Raw genomic sequence first — 16,561 nt, forward strand, 5'->3', positions numbered from 1 at the left:
AAGCATACACCAGCACTACAGGGATATTTTCACATTGTATGAACGACACCATATGTTTAGACACCACCCCCTGGTACCAACAGAATGAATAATGAAAATAATTTGCCAAGATGTTTAAATAAAGAGAGCATTCTCCATGGGTGTTACATGGAACCTTACTGTGTTTACTGCATTCTCAATTCCCTCTGACGACTGAGTGACTAAGTCATGGGGCAGATTCCACTGAGACGGTGTCTGATCTCAGTTAATTAGCAGAGCTGACTATCTTTGTGAGTAATTAGTTCAGTTGACTGGTGCAACATTTTCTTGTGATACAAAGTGCAATGAAATGCACTCCATACAGATTTAAAGACTGGCCCAGAATTTAAAGGCTTGTGTTTTTTTTAATGAAACCATTGTTGCCAAACATTTTTTACCCAGCGAAGAAGGCCCAAGCAGCATTCTGCATGGCTGTGGTATCTATTCACAGAACATCATAGTGGAAAGCTGATAAATTTGAAATGGATAATTGCCTTCATTATTTCACTTAAATGCATGAGATACTCATCATCTTTTTACCATGCACTTCAAGGCACAGTAAATATGTCAACACAATGAGCAGGTTTGAGCCAGCAGCACTTTATCAGCTTTTTCTCAGCACTGTCAAAAACTCACTTCCACTCACTTGCTCTTTTTCCTGCAAATCTTATCCAGTTCCGTTTGGCAGATACTATTGAGAACAACTCCAAGTCACACCTTGTTGTAAACCACTCTCCCGTCTTTCCAATGGCCCCATTGCCAATTACACTGAATACTGTGCAATCACATAGAAGATTCACACTCCTGAAATATCATAAAACAGTTTCGGAGAACACCCCACCTGAAGATGATTGGGGAGAATAGAGGCGGCACAGTAGCATATGCATCTCTTTATTGATTGATTTATATGCAGCACAGAATAAGCCCTAAAAACCCTTTGAGCCACACCACCCAGCAACCCCCTGCTCTTTAATCCTAGCCTAATCACAGGTCAATTTACAATGACCAACTAAACTACCAACCAGAGCGTCTTTGGACTGTGGGAAGAAACTGAAGCACCCAGAGGAAACCCACAGGGTCACAGGGAAAACACACAAACTCCCTACAGGCAATGGCGGGAATTGAACTCAGCTCGCCTGTACTGTTGTGCTCACCACTATGCTGCTCTGCCACCCATGGCACAGGAGTGTAGTGGTTAGCGTAATGCTAACTGGTAACCCATTAACTGGGTTCAATTCTTACTGTTGTCTGTAAGGAGCTTGTATGTTCTCCCAGTGAATGTGTGGGTTTCCTCCCACATTCCAAAAATGTATGGTTTAGGGTCAGTAAGTTATGGGCATGTTATGTTAGCACTGGAAGCTTGGCGACTCTTGTGGACTGCCCCAGCACATTCTCGGGGTGTGTTGATCGTTGTCGCAAACAACATGCATCACTGCATGTTTTGATATTCATGGGACAAATAAATCTCATCTTTTAAATCTTATAACGTCAAGATCATTTGAGATAACGTGGAGAAAAAGCAGAATGAATGAGAGAGGAACAATACAATGAATGTATCCATATAGTGCCATACCTGCTGGAATTGGTGAGGCGCACACGGATTCTCCGTTGATGACGCAGCATTTCTGCAGCCCTGGACAGTCAGTGTCCCATCTACAAGTGTGGTTCCCTGTAGTGTTCTGTTTGGTGGGGCATGTTCCCGGATGTGAAGCAAACTCCTCGGTCGCATTTGGAGCTGGGGAAATGAAACAGGCAGTCATCATTAATTTAAGTCCTTCAGGCCTAAGGTTACACTATGTAACTTTTACAGCATAAACACAAGGTCCACTCATGATAAATTTTGACATCCGCAAGATGAAAGAGGTTGCTAAACCATTAATTTCAAATAGATTAATGCCTTAAATAAAATAATGAAATAAAGAATTTTGTCCAAATGTATGAGGTTCTCCTAATTTAATTCAATTTAAATGCCAACCCTGTTAAAAGGCAGTGTGTTGCCTTTCTCCACGATCTTGAGGTTGTTGGACTGCCCCGGCTGCCGTACTTTGAGTCTGCAAGTTTTGCATAGACTTGTATAAGATTTGCTAATATAAACAACTGAGACCAAGGCTTTGGACCTACCCGGGGTTGCTCTGAGGATTCGGATCTTAGGACTCAATTTTGTTCGCAATTGGGTTATTTCAGGTTTCTTGCTTCGTGGCTGGTTGTAAGCAGAAAAATCTCTATATTCCAAGGGGGGAAGCATAACCCAAATTGACACCTTCTTGAATTCTCTAGAGTTACCCACTTTAAGCGAAGAACAAAATAGAATGATGACTGCTGACATAACTAAAGTTGAATTAAAAGCTGCAATTAGTAGGCTTAAATTAAGCATGTCAGCAAGGTCAGATGGGTATATGGCAGAGTGGTACAAAGAATTTAAAAATGAGTTAATTCCTGTTTTACTCCCCACACTGAACTGGGCTCTAAAGAAGGCACAAATGCCACCCAGTTGGAAGGAAGCGATAATCTCAGCTATACTGAAAGAAGGCAAGGATAAAATAGAATGCGGGTCACTTAGACCAATATCCGTTCTTAATGTAGATTATAGGTTATTTACCTCCATCATGGCCAAACGATTAGAGGAGTTTCTACCCATACTGATACATAACGATCAGACAGGTTTTATACGACAACACCAGACACAAGACAATATATGAAGGACACTTCACATTTTGGATCATATACAAAAAAATTAAATCGAGCAACAGTGATTAGCATGGACGCTGAAAAAGCATTTGATTCGAATAATTGGAATTTTCTTTACAGAGTTTTACGTAGATTTGGTTTCCAAGACACAATTATTAAAACTATACAGACACTATATGACAATCCTACTGCTAGGATTAAAATCAATGGATATTTATCAAATAGTCTTACCCTAGAAAGGGACATGAGACAGGGTTGTGCATGGTCACCGCTACTCTTCGTGTTATATCTGGAACCATTAGCTCAATACATCAGACAAAATGGAGATATCAGGGGAATTACTATTAATGGGGCAGAGCATAAATTGGCTTGTTGTGCGGATGACATTTTGATCTATCTAGGGCAACCAACATACTCTTTACCTAAATTGATGCAATCCTTTGAACAATATGGTCAATTATCAGGATACAAGATCAACTTAGATAAAACCCAATTATTTTCATATTACTGTAGCCCACCAAGAGAAATTGAAAGTCGATACCCCTGGGCATGACATACAGAGTCTTTCAAATATTTGGGCACCATTATGCCAAAAGATTTGGCAAAATTATCAGAATGTAATTATCAGCCTTTATATAAAAAAATTAAGGAAGATATGACAAGAATGAACCTGATTCCTTTTTTTGGTCTCAGTTCAAGGATCGAGTCTATTAAAATGAATATACTGCCCAGACTGTTATATCTCTTTCAGACCCTACCAATAGAGATTAATCAAAATCAATTCAATGAATAGAACAAGATGCTATCAAGGTATATTTGGCAGGGTAAAAGGCCTAGAGTTCATCTCAAAACTTTGCAAATTAGCAAAGGAAAAGGGGGAATGGGGCCTACCTGCTCTTAGAGATTATTATTTTACAGCACAGTTGAGAGCTGTGATATGTTGGTGCAACCCATCATATGACGCTCAATGAAAAAACATTGAGGAGCGGGTACTTCCCATCCCCATCCAAGCAATTTTGGCTGATAACAACCTGCAAAGGTACATAAATACTATTGATAACCCATGGGTGAAATTGACTCTTAAAATATGGAAAACTACAATGAAAGAATATAACCTAGAGGGAGATATTGCAATTCTTAAATGGTGTGCATATGACTCAGATTTTACACCAAATAAATTGGATGCTAGATTTAAGGACTGGACAGCTAAAGGAATAACAGTTCTTTGTAACATAATGAAAGAAGGAACACTGTTCAGTTTTGAAATGCTTAAAGAGAAACAATTATTAGAAAAACAAGATTTTTATCTGTATTTACAGATGCGACAATATGTTAATAAGACGCTTAAAAATGTAACCAAGGCAAATACATACTTGATAGAGCTCTTTAGAAAAGCATATAATTCAGATAATGGTAGTAGAATAATTTCAAGCATTGTATAAGGGGTTGCCAAATCTTAAAACACATTCGACTTCATACATTAAAACAAAATGGGAGAAGGAAGGAGGGATAATTATATCTGAGGAAGAATGGACAACAATATGGAGATATCAATGGAAGTGTACAGTTCACAGAAATTGAGGGAGTTGGGATGGAAAAACTTGATAAGATATTTTATTACACCTTCTCAGAAATCCCATTATGATAGTAACCTCCCTGTTTGCTGGAGAAATTGTGGAAATCAAAATGCAAATCATTATCATATTTTTTGGGACTGCTCTGTTATCAAAAACTATACACAATGCCCTACAAGACATCTTTAAATGTGAAATACCCTTGGAGAGTAAGAGCATATATTTTGGATATATACCTCAAGAATGGTTGAAAAGAGATAAATATTTAATGAATATACTGTTGGTGGCTGGTAAAAATACATGGATGAAAATTACAATGGACATTTACAAAATGGAGAAGATAACAGCATCTGTTAATCATAAGCTGGAACAATTTGATTCATACTGGGAAAAATGGTTTAACTACATAATGCCTCATAGGCCTGATTTTATTCTCACAAATCAATGAATCCGTTGTAAGATCAGGGAAAACAGACCAAGGATTAGTCAGGAAACATAGAGGGGGCTTGACCCAAATGCAGAGCTGTTGCAATGAGCAGCTGGAAGGAATTGGACCCAAGTGCAGGACACAGGCACGGAGACTCGACATGGAGGTGGACTTGGACGTGAAGCCTGGACTGGGACTTGGAGACAAAAACACCAAACAACGACAGATGATTCGATCTTGGCTCGGAGGAGCAGCAAACGGCCAGCTAGACACAAAGAGACAGAATTCCCTACTTGGAGTAGCGGCAAACAGCTGGACCTACTCAGCTGGGAACGAGATGACAGAAACCAAACAATGACAGTCCATTCGTGTCTAGACACGGAGAAGCTCACGAAGATGGCCCCTTATTCTTGGCGGCTTGGAGTGGTGGCAATTGGCTAGCAAATCTCAGCCGTACATGAAAACAACAGAATTCGCATCTTAACTTGGAGTAGCAGCAAAACTGCTGGCAACTCAGCTGGTCATGAAAACGACTTTGCAACTAGAGTCCATGATTCTCGGCAGTCCCGGGACGAGCATAGCCACACTGGCTATGGTGACAGACCAGCCCCGAATAGATGTAAGCCGGCATTTTTATCCTGCTGGTTCGGATGACAATCAGATACCTTAATCAAGGAGCCAGGTAAAACTCAGGGAAAAGGTAATTAATAGAATTAAGGAGTCAATGGACCAGACTGTGACAAGAGCAGCAGAGACTATTCCATGGTGAACAATAACTTTAATAATAAACTGCAAAATAGCAAGCCATGAGGGGGCACAAGATAAGAGTGAACAGACTCTTAACAGGACAAGGCAACAAAGGCTAACTGAAGGCTAGGAGCAACTGATTGAGACCGCCTGATTTCTATGAGTGAAGAAAGATTGTGGATGAGAGCTGGGTTTAAATAGGCTGCAGGTGATGAGTTGGAAATGAGTGGCAGGTGACTCTTATTACCTGGGTCACGACTTGGGTGTGCATACCTGTGCACACCAGACAGGATTCCTAGCAGACGGGGGATGTTGGGATTTTTCCAGGAGGATCTGAGGATATTCCTTCTTCTGCCCACCAGGAGATCTCTTCCCATTGCAAAACTTTGTTCCTCTTTTGGAGTGTGACATTAGGCATGCTGACGATATGTCTAGCCCGACATTAGTGAATGAGTGGCGACTAGTTTTGCAACATTGAGAATATCGGCCTGGGAGAGGACATTGACATTGGTTTGTTAATCTTCCAGTAGGTTTGGAGGATTTTGCTGTGACGACACTGATGCTTTGAGGTGCCTACTCTCAGTAGTCCCAGAACTAGAAGCACATAAAAAGGCCTGAGTCACGGCTGTTCAGTAAGCCATGTGTTTTATACAGGGTTAGAATAGGAATTTAGCCTCTACAAATGTGTGGCACTGAAAGCACTGGCAGCATCACTCCACAAGGAACATTCGATTGTGTTCATCAGCCAGGTTTCCAGTAGTGGAAATTTAGGACCCATCCACAGACCTGCTTCATGCAGAAGATGATACGAATATGGAACAAGCTGCCAACAGAAGCGGTAGATGCAGCTTCAGTAGAGAGATGTTTGGATAGGTATGGAGATGAGAGGAGTCCGGATGCAGATAGATAGGACCAAGCTGAATATCGGGTTTGCATGGACCAGATGGACTGAAGGGCCTGTTGCTGTACTGTAGTAATCTCACTCTGTGGCCTCCCTAATAGCCCTCTGACAGCCTGCACAACTAGAAGGTTCACTCACTGCTTCCAAATGTCTCTTGTGATCAGAAGAACTTAGAAACTATTGACAAAAATTAATTACAAGTAGTTCTGCTATAATGCATCATTCCATAATGCATATTGATCAGAATGCAATTGGTGGATTATGGGACACTATCTGCATTACATGGGGCACACTGGTTATAGCGAGATTGCAGTCTGAAACCTTGTCCACGTCTGTCTAAATCATTCCTATCCATGTATCTATTCAAATATCCTGTAAACATTTTGATTGTACCCAACTCTATTACTCCTTCTGACAGCTTGTTCCATATGCCAAGCACCCTCTGTATGTAAAATTTGCTCCTCAGATCCCCTCTCACCTTGAACCAATGGCCTCAAGTTTTAAACTTGGTAATTTGGCATTCCGTTTCCCATGTTTGTCATCCAGTGTATTAACCGGAAAAATATTTATGCTTGATGAAATAAGTGGATTTTCAAAGTGCAATACTAGTTATCAATCCTTCTGAGTGTTTGCCACAGAAACCTTTGCCTCTGTGTGGTCGGAAGAAGAAAGGAATGATCATATAACATTTAATTCAGAACAGGTATGAAGTTGCTGTTCACCTTATCCATGGCCCTTGCAATTCTATAAATTTCAGTAAGTTCATCTATCAGCCTTTCACTCCAAGCAAAACTCTCCCAGCCTGTCTAATCCCTCCTTATAACACAAGCTCTCCATCTGGGCAACATCCTTGTGAATCGCTTCTGTTCTCTAGCTTATTCATTTCCTTCTGTTAGCATGCCGATTAGAATTGCATGTGGTACTGCAAATGTGGTCTCACCAATGTTCTGTACATCTGTAACATTATGTCCTATGCTCAATGCCACGGCCAGTGAAGACAAACATGTCAAATATCTTCTTCACCACCCTAGCTGTGCTGCCACTTTCAGGGAACTCAGTCCACTATGTTTCTCTGTTCCACAGCACTCCCTCAGGAACCTATTTGCTCACTATTAGAGTCCTGCACTGACTTAACCTCCAAAAATGCATCACTTTACACTTGTCTAAGTTACATTCCATCTGGCAATCTCCCACCCACTTTCCGAACTGATCGATATCCTATAGATATCGTTAGACAACCTTCTTCACTGCCCACTATGCCATCAATACCAGTGCCACCAGCAATGAGACCATTGGTCACATAGGGAGAAAATACTACTTACAGGTTCCCTTCAAAGACAGGTGATTCCAGTAATGGGATTCATCAAACACTGAAGATCCACACTCAATGTCACTGTGCAAATAACTTCAACACAAACAGCTCAATAAGATAACTCAACTCCACCACAATGTCATGATTAACAAAGCCTTACATTAAATATTGGCCCTGTCTGTGACATCCACAGCTAAAGAAAACGTGAAAGAAACAGCTGAAGGCATTGAGCAACACAAGCAAAATGCTGGAGTAATTCAGCGAGACAGGCAGCATCTGTAACGGGAATTAACAGTCGATGTTTCAGGCAGAGACTCTTCATCAGGAATGAAGCCATTGGATAGGATCCTTACAGGTAGCATACATATTAAGAGTTTTACCTCATCTCTGTAAACTTGAGACAATGTCCCTGAGATACACTACATTACGTTACATAAATAGACAGCACTTATTTTGTACTTACGTAGCACACAATAATGCCCCTGTTGCTCAAATCCCTGGCAGCAGCCAATCCGAGTTTCAGTTGTTTCCACAATGGTGGTACGATACAGTGTTTTAAAGATCTGTTTCGGGCAAACCTTCCATGGCTGCGAGCCGCCACAGGGTTCATGTGTGGTGAATGATTTTACGTAGGACACAGTCTTGGACACATTCCGCTTCACCGAGTACGGACACAGGTTGTATGAAGATTGAGAAAGTCCATTGTCTGGAAGAGAAAACAGAAACCAAGGAGGGTGAAGACTCTCATTAGATATCAGTGAATGGAACATCTTTCAGAAACATAAAGTTTGTAATTGAATGCAAGATTCAAGATTGTTTACAGTCTTTCTTCAGTATGCCAGTGTAAAGGAGAAAAAAATGATGGTACTCCAGTTGAAATGCCGCATGAATAAACACAAGAAGCATAATGAAAACAATTAAGAACGCAATAAATCCTATAAAATCCTATAAAACACAAAGCACAAGTAACTGGTTGAGTGTAGGCATTTATACATTGGATTATTCTCCTTCCCAGTGAAGCAGAGAATTACTTTCAGTTCTTCCAAATTAGTGCATTTGCATCAGAACTCTTTGGCCAAACCCAGTGCAGAGTGAGTGAACACTTTGCAGCAACCCATGAGATCTGGCAGGTGCTGGAAATCCTGAGCAATACACACAAAATGGTAGAGGAACTCAGGAGGATAGGTGTCCCTCTGTCTCTCCTACCCTTTTCCTTCTGGCTTCTGCCCTTTTCCTTTCCAGTCCTGATGATGGGTCTCAGCCCAGAATGTCAACTGTTCCTTCCCCTCCTGTGATGTAAGGTGGGGACACACTAGGGAAACATATCCTCTGACCTGCTGAGTTCCTCCAGTACGTGTGAGCACTTTCACCTTTCTGGCAACTTCCTGTCATAAGTCCCAACTCCTTAAAATGTAATATCCTGGCAATGGAGGCAGACCAGTAGAGTTTTGTCAACTAATCCCTTGTATGAGGAGGTTGTTTAATCATGATTGGTTAACAGAGATGCACCTGTATCTTTTTGGAGCTTAGAAGAAAATGGAGTGATCTTATTGAAACATAACAAGTACCTAAATATTTCTCCCAGTGGGAGAGCCTTGAAGCAGGAGACATCATTATAAGATAATAAGTTGGTTATTTAATACTAGGGTACACTGGAACATCTATCAGAGAATGGCAAATCTTTGGAATTTTTCCCACAGTAGAAGTTCTTAAAAAGGAGGTGGAAAAATTTTGACAGTTTAGGAAAATGAGGGCTATCTGGTACTGGAAAAGGAGATTAGTTGAGACCTGGGACAGATCATCTAAGATTAAACTGTATGACATGGCCAACTTAAGGGGTCAGATGGCCCACTTCTGCTTTTAGTTTCTCTTGTATTATTGTGTTATTTGTCAGCAGTCTTTCTCTGCTTCTTGCTACACTTTTCAGATTCAGATTTACTTATCACGTGTACATTGAAACGTGCAGTGAATTGCATTGTCTGTGTTAACAGCCAGCACACCTGAAGATGTGCTGAGAACAGTCCACTAGCATCGACACACATTCTGGCACCAACGTAGCATTTTAAATGTGATGAACCATCAAACCACTTCCATTTTTGCCAGGTTTCTTCTGACATTTTGGTCACTTGATGTTGAGAAAGATCTTGCAAAAAAAGCTTTGAACATACATTAAATTCATTAAATATATGGATGCATTTGCATTTACATTGATATAAATTGATATAAATTATAACAGTCCCATGGGAAGATCTCTTGGAAGAGGCCTTTGAAAGGAAGCTATCTAAGTATGCAGGACTGGTCAGCAACTGCCATCAGGCTGGATAGAGAGCGAGGTGTCTCCCAGTGGAAGTTGGTTGTAGGGGATTCGCAGCTCGTTCCTTAGCCAGAGCCTTCAGCAATTTGGGCATCGAGGGAGAGCCATCCGCAGTACCACCGATGCAGCAGAGAGGGCCTCAAGGTGGCTGTGGCTCAAGAGAGGGGAGCCATGGAGTCATGTGTAGCTAGCTGTCTGGACACAAGCTGGGGTCTGACCAGCCCCGGCTGGGTCACCTGGAGGAGGGTGTATGACGTTGAAAGATCCGAAACACCCGATGATTCCAGGAACATCACTGATGATGTGTCCAGAAGCATCAGTAGATGTATGCACACAGATTATATGATAGCCCAGTACCCACAAAATCTGTTGTCCTCGGACAAGAGATTATCATTTCCACGATGAAAAAGTGTGAAAAAATCATTTAAAATGTATAATATATTGTTTTTACATAGCTCAGTCTAGTTTTTGTACTGTGTCATGAAACACCATGGTCCTGAAAAAACGTTGTCTCATTTTTACTATGTACTGTACCAGCAGTTATGATCGAAATGACAATAAAAAGTGTCTTGACTTGACTTGAATATATATGTCAGATGAAAGAGTAGAGTAAAAAATCTCTTTAAAACTAAAAGCAGTGAATTTTCAACAATATTTACTCTTATTTTGTGGTTGCTCAAAATGTGTCCCAAGTTTTTGTCAACAGCGTCAATAAAAAAAAAGCAATAAAATCAGGCAACCACATGGTCAACTATATTGCTGAGGACCCCCCCCCCCCCCCCCCCTTTCCACCCTCCATATCTGCTAAATGCAATAAGGTCAAACAAGCACCTGTAAGTTTGCTATTTTTTCAACAATTTTTACATATTTATTGATGTTGCTACTGTCACAACCATGATGTGTCAACACTGTTTCTTTTGTATGGAAAGAATTATTTTAAATTATGACATAAATTCATGCATTTTAAGTAGAGGCCAGAGGCAGCAAGCAACCGAGGGAAAACAAGATGGTTCCTGTATACAGTTCATGTATGTCGTGTAAAAAAAGTGTGGTTTTGTCACCACCATCAGACATCAACACAGTCAGGTTTTCTGTCTGACGACGGTGACGCATAGATTGATGGTGTTGATAATAACGTCCAAATCATCCTCAATGGAGGCTTCAATATATTTTATGATCACAATAAATAGTAATATGGCTTGTAATATTTCATTAACCTCTTTATCTATAATATACATAATTTCCCCTTTACTTCTTCCACACACAGGCCTACAATATTTCCTTACTATGTGTATTCCCAATGACTAAAACCATAAATGAATTTAGTCGCACCATTTCATTATCATTTTATAAAATTTCTCCAAATTAAACATAATTAAATTCATAGTAATTTTGCACAATTTCATAGTAATTCCATTGAATTCTGACCTTCCTTTTATGTACTTTAGGAAGTTATGGCTAGGCAGCAGCTTTCAGTGGAGGAGTGAAAGTGAAGAAACAGGGAATACCAAAAAAAAAGCAGAGAGAGAAAATATATCGTGAGCCAGAGTTAAAGGAGGAATACCTGAGAAAGGAAAAGCGAAGATGGAAGAAGAGAGTAGAAGATGGGAAGATAAAAACTACCAGTGATTTGAATGAAAGAGAAAAGAGGAGTAAGAGAAAGGTGTGGAAGCGTAGACAGTAGACAGATTTGTGCTTCGTACCAGTTGGATATTCTGGTCAAACTGATGGAGCAATCATCACCGGGTCGTGCAAGCAGGACGAGGGAGATCTACCACCTGTCTGCTGAGGTCATGGACTTCATAGAGGAGGAGCATATTAATTGTCTACTTCCTGATAAAGCTAACTGAACGTTTTCGAAGATTTTCAAGCCCAGAAATGGATGGAATTTTTTTTTGTTCCTGGTGTGTTTTCTGATGTTTATGCTTAAACATTGCAGTTGTACTGTAGTTTTTATTTTGCTGTTTACCATTGTTGTTAATATTTACAGAAGGATAAAATGTACATGACAAATTGTTATTTGTTGTACCAAATTGTTAAATAAAGTTGTTAAGCAAGGAAGCATTGACTTGAGTGGTGAAAAGGTTGGAATTGTTTGTTGTAATTAGGTCTCGGTCACCACCGTCAGATGGAACTTTCTTTGTTTTAAATTAATATGCTTACAATCTGTTCCTTCAAAACAGTTGATTTATTAAAGTAATTGTCTCTTTAAAATAAAAAAATGTTTTTATGTCCAAATTTGTTATTTTGTATATTTAATGCTAACAATAAAGGTTACATGATGTAAGAGTTTTTAAAGGAGTACACGCGAAATAGTACAAAAAATAAACAAAAGTGAATATTCAACATTTAACAGCATATATGTGTACTTATGGTATAGACACGATGATTTAAAAGCTCTAAATCTATATAAGACTAAATAGATAGAAATAATTAGCTTTTTATTATGTTAACAAAAACTAAGTAATAACAGGAAAAACACATATTTTATGAAAAAATTACAAAATCGGGAGATTGCACTGAAATATTGCTTGATTGCTGAGACTTTGTTCTTAGATTTCTTAACATTTAAAATCTTTTCTTTTCAAAACTAAAATCTGTTTTATTCAAGTTCTCAAGAATCAGTGATATATGGAACCATTATGGATTTTACAGAAGGCAGTGATCAGATGAATTCAAATTCTAATTTACCTCCACCATTCCAGTGAGAGAGAAAAAGTCATATCGTCAGTGAAGATGGGCTTGAACTCTCCTGAGACGTGTCTGAAATGATTGTTGAACAGCTTACTGAAAGACAGTTTAATGATTATAACTTTCTGCTTCCCCAAGTCCCCTGCTCCTCAGAGGTGAAGAAAGAGAAAGTTGATACAGGGAGCTGAATCTTCAGGGACCCAAGCTGTACCAGTATGGGCATCAAGGACTTTATTCATCCTAATTACATAAGCAACTCAAAGTTAAATATGCCGTTCAGTTAATTAACATTTGCATTGGTAGATCTCAAATACTTTGATGTAATTGCAGAAAATGTTAGCTGCTTATTAATGGAAAGTCCTTGCCAACATTACATTGGAGACCCAGTTCTGAAGCAAGCTCTCAGTTAAGACAGGTATTCCTGACACACAAGGGAAATTAGAAGCAAGAGCTCCTACTTGAGGAGCTGATGGCTTGAATGCTCAAAACGTGCAACCACACCCACCTGCGCAAAAGCTGAACTTATATTTTTATATACAGTATTCCCTAATGATGGTCTTACATGTACCAGTGTAAGTTTTGCCTCCAGAAGCTGGGAAAGTATCTTTTTTTAATTTTCCCTCACACTCCCAAGTATCAGCTGATTAGTCAAATTCCCAATCAAAGTGAATGCCAGTGATCACATTGGCAATTTAAAATCCATCGGCTCCAAAAGCTTCATCCATCCTTAACATCTCATTACGTTTTAATTCCATTGCCACTCTCTACCCTTCACCATGAGAATTGCCAATGGTGTTGGAATTGAAGTCAGGGAAAAGCAATTGCCTTCTGCCAAAAAACACAAGAGATTCTACAGATGCTGGAAATCCAGAGGCACACACGCACAAAATGCTGGAGGGGTTCAGCAGGTCAAGCAGCATCAATGGAGAGGAAGCAACAATAAACGTTTTGGGCCAAGACCCTTCATTCGGACTGGTTGAAGGGTCCTGATGAAAGGTCTAGGATCCAAGTGGCAACTGTTAATTGTTTTTCCTATGTGCTGTCTGACCTGCATGATTCCTCCAGCATTTTGTGTGTGTTGCAAAGCACTTTAAAAGACAAGATTTTGCATCATTTACAAATGTGTGAAAATAACACTGGATCTACTTACAGCTATAAAATTCAGCCTCCTGTCCCAAAGCTGCTGTTACAAATAGAGCCAAGGTCACGGTTAATATCCTACCCATTACATGTACTGCAATATTCCACAGTTCCTCAGACTGTCCAGGTTTCTGTTTGGTGTCACACTGTCGTGGAAGGAGATCGCAGACCTTTTCTGCTTCTTTTCTTGTTTTCTTGGGCTGCTCCTCTCTCTGCTCTTACTGACATCCAAGGATGAACTGCGAGTCGCTCACCTGGGAGGCTTCCACCTGCGCTCTCTCTCATTACTCACTGATTTGCCTTTTTCCCTTCCTGCTCTGATACACACACAGGCTCCTCCCACTGCCTCCCATATCTCCAAAAGCATTGTATGTTCCAGTCATTGCCACCAACATTTTTTTGGTCCTCAGTTAAAGCTGTGCATGGCTGGAATTTCCCCTCTGAGGGACTTCTAGTACAGGAAAATTAACTGTAACTTTGCACATTAAATAAATTCAATATAGTAAATTAAGCACTGTACTTAGCATGTTGGATTTGTCCCAGATTTCCTTGTAGCCTCCTGCAATTTGAGCAGTGGTTGGACAGACACTTCATCAAATCCTGGATGGCACAATTAGCTTTGAAAGAAAACAGGTGGCACAGTGACACTGTTAGTAGATCTGAGCTCAATCCTGACCTTGTATGCTGTCTGTGTGGAGTTTCTACATTCTCCCTGTGACCACATGGGTCTGGTTTCCTCCTTCATGCAAAAGATTTGCAGGTCTGTAGATTAATTTCATAAATTGACCTTAATGTGGTAGAACTTGACGGGAGTTGACGGAAATAAAAATACGATATTAATGTAAGATTAGTGTTAATGGTTGGAATGGATTTATGGGCTGAATGGCCTTTTTCATGTTATATCCCTCTATGACAATGAAGTAACATGCTGTAAAAATGAACTTAAAATTACACACTGTAGTTCTTTATACAAAGAATGTTGATAGTTTTTTTATTACACGGAGAGTGGGAAGTGCATGGAATGGACGGCCAAGGGTGGTGGGAGAGGTTGCATGTTAGGAACATACAAGAGACTCAGATGTGCCTATGGATGAAAGAAAAATGGAGGATTATGGGCTGTGTGGGAGGGAAGGGATAGGTTGATCTTGGAGTAGGTTAAAAGGTCAACACAACATTATGGGCCATAGAGTCAGGTACTCTGCTGAACTGTTCTGTGTTTTATGTTCTTTTGGCTGTATTGAAACACGCTGAAGATTCCTCCCAATCTCAGCAGAATGGGTATAAGCTCAAGGAAGTGTCATCCCCATGGCAGTTTACTTCTTCCAGCCTTAAAAAATGAAGTGTAGTTCAATCAATCCTGATCCTATTAAATGCTGGAACAAGCGTGAGTCTCAATTGATCTCTTCCTGCTTCTGACGTCTCTCTTCGTATAATCAGCCATCATTATTTTACCTCAGGTTCAGGAAACTACTCTTGCAGTCGTCACTTCTTAATGAGATGTTTATTTGTGAAGTAGTTTTCAAAGCTCAAAATTCAAAGTAAATCTATTATCAAAGCACGTATATGCCAGCATATACTACCACAAGATTAATTTTCATGCAGGCATTCACAATAGAATAAATACAATAGAAACAATGAAAAAACTACACAAAAAGCTGTGCAAATACAAAAAAAATAAATATCATCTCCACATCCACTCTCTCTGGATATTTGATAAGTTTCAGTGCAATTTCCCCTCATTCCTCTCAGCTCCAGCAAGTACAGGCCCAGGGCCGTCAAACACTCCTTTTCACTCCCAAAATCATTCTCGTAAACCTCCTCTGGACCCTCTTCAAAGCCAGCAGATCCATTTCAAATATATTCATTTCATTTCACATATAATCTTACCCCTGAAAAATATAAACTTACATTTTGGTTTAATTCTTTTAAGCAATATCATTCTACACTCCCTGAAAAGGATATTACACAGTCAGGAAGTCAGATTTGTCTTTGTTCGCAGCCCTGAAGCCTTGTATTCAACGTCAGTAAGACCAAGGAATTGATTCTTCTTCTTCGGCCGTCCATCGATTTCGATGTTGACTGAGGCCCAGGCAAAGTTGAATGGAAGACCGGCAGCTGCCCAAGCTGCAAGTCTCCCCTCTCCACGCCACCGATGTTGTCCAAGGGAAGGGCACTAGGCCGATACAGCTTGGCACCGGTGTCATCGCAGAGCAATGTGTGGTTAAGTGCCTTGCTCAATGACACTGCCTTAGCTGAGGCTCGAACTAGCAACCTTCAGATCACTAGACCAACACCTTAGTCGCTTGGCCACACGCTAACACAAGGACTTGATTGTTGACCTCAGGAAGGGTAAATCAGGAGAACAGAGAGCAGTTCTCATTAAGAGCTCAGCATGGGAAAGAGTGAGCAGATTCAACTTTCTGGGTGTCAATATCTCAGAAGTTCTATCCTAGGCCCAACAGATTGATTCGATTACAAAGAAGATATGGTCAGTGCAATATTTCATTAGGAGTTTGAGGAGATTTGGTATATCATCAAAACGTCTAGCAAATTTCTACAGATGTACCATGGAGAACATTCTGACTGGTTGCATCACCACCTGCCAATGCACAGGATCAAAAAAAGCTTCAGGGGGTTGTAAACTCAGCCAGCTCCATCATAGGCACTAGTCTCCCCATGGTCAAGGTCATCTTCAAAAGGCAATGCCACCCATCATGAAGGACCTTCACCATGCAGGAAATGACCTCTT

At 40.2% G+C, this 16,561-nt stretch overlaps 1 protein-coding gene across 1 annotated transcript in view; it reads right to left on the minus strand.

Moving 5' to 3' along the window:
- LOC132392189 (uromodulin-like 1) overlaps positions 1–14,097 on the minus strand; it is a 113,146-nt gene extending 99,049 nt beyond the window's left edge. Inside the window, exons 1-3 of the mRNA XM_059966034.1 lie at positions 14,067–14,097; positions 8,131–8,373; positions 1,592–1,753 (exon numbers count right to left, since the gene is read on the minus strand). Coding sequence (XP_059822017.1) covers positions 1,592–1,753; positions 8,131–8,373; positions 14,067–14,097 — 436 coding nt within the window. The remainder of the gene's footprint in view (positions 1–1,591; positions 1,754–8,130; positions 8,374–14,066) is intronic.
- Between the last annotated feature and the right edge of the window lie 2,464 nt (positions 14,098–16,561).

The sequence above is a fragment of the Hypanus sabinus genome, chromosome 4, assembly GCF_030144855.1.
Source record: "Hypanus sabinus isolate sHypSab1 chromosome 4, sHypSab1.hap1, whole genome shotgun sequence".
NCBI lineage: Eukaryota > Metazoa > Chordata > Chondrichthyes > Myliobatiformes > Dasyatidae > Hypanus > Hypanus sabinus.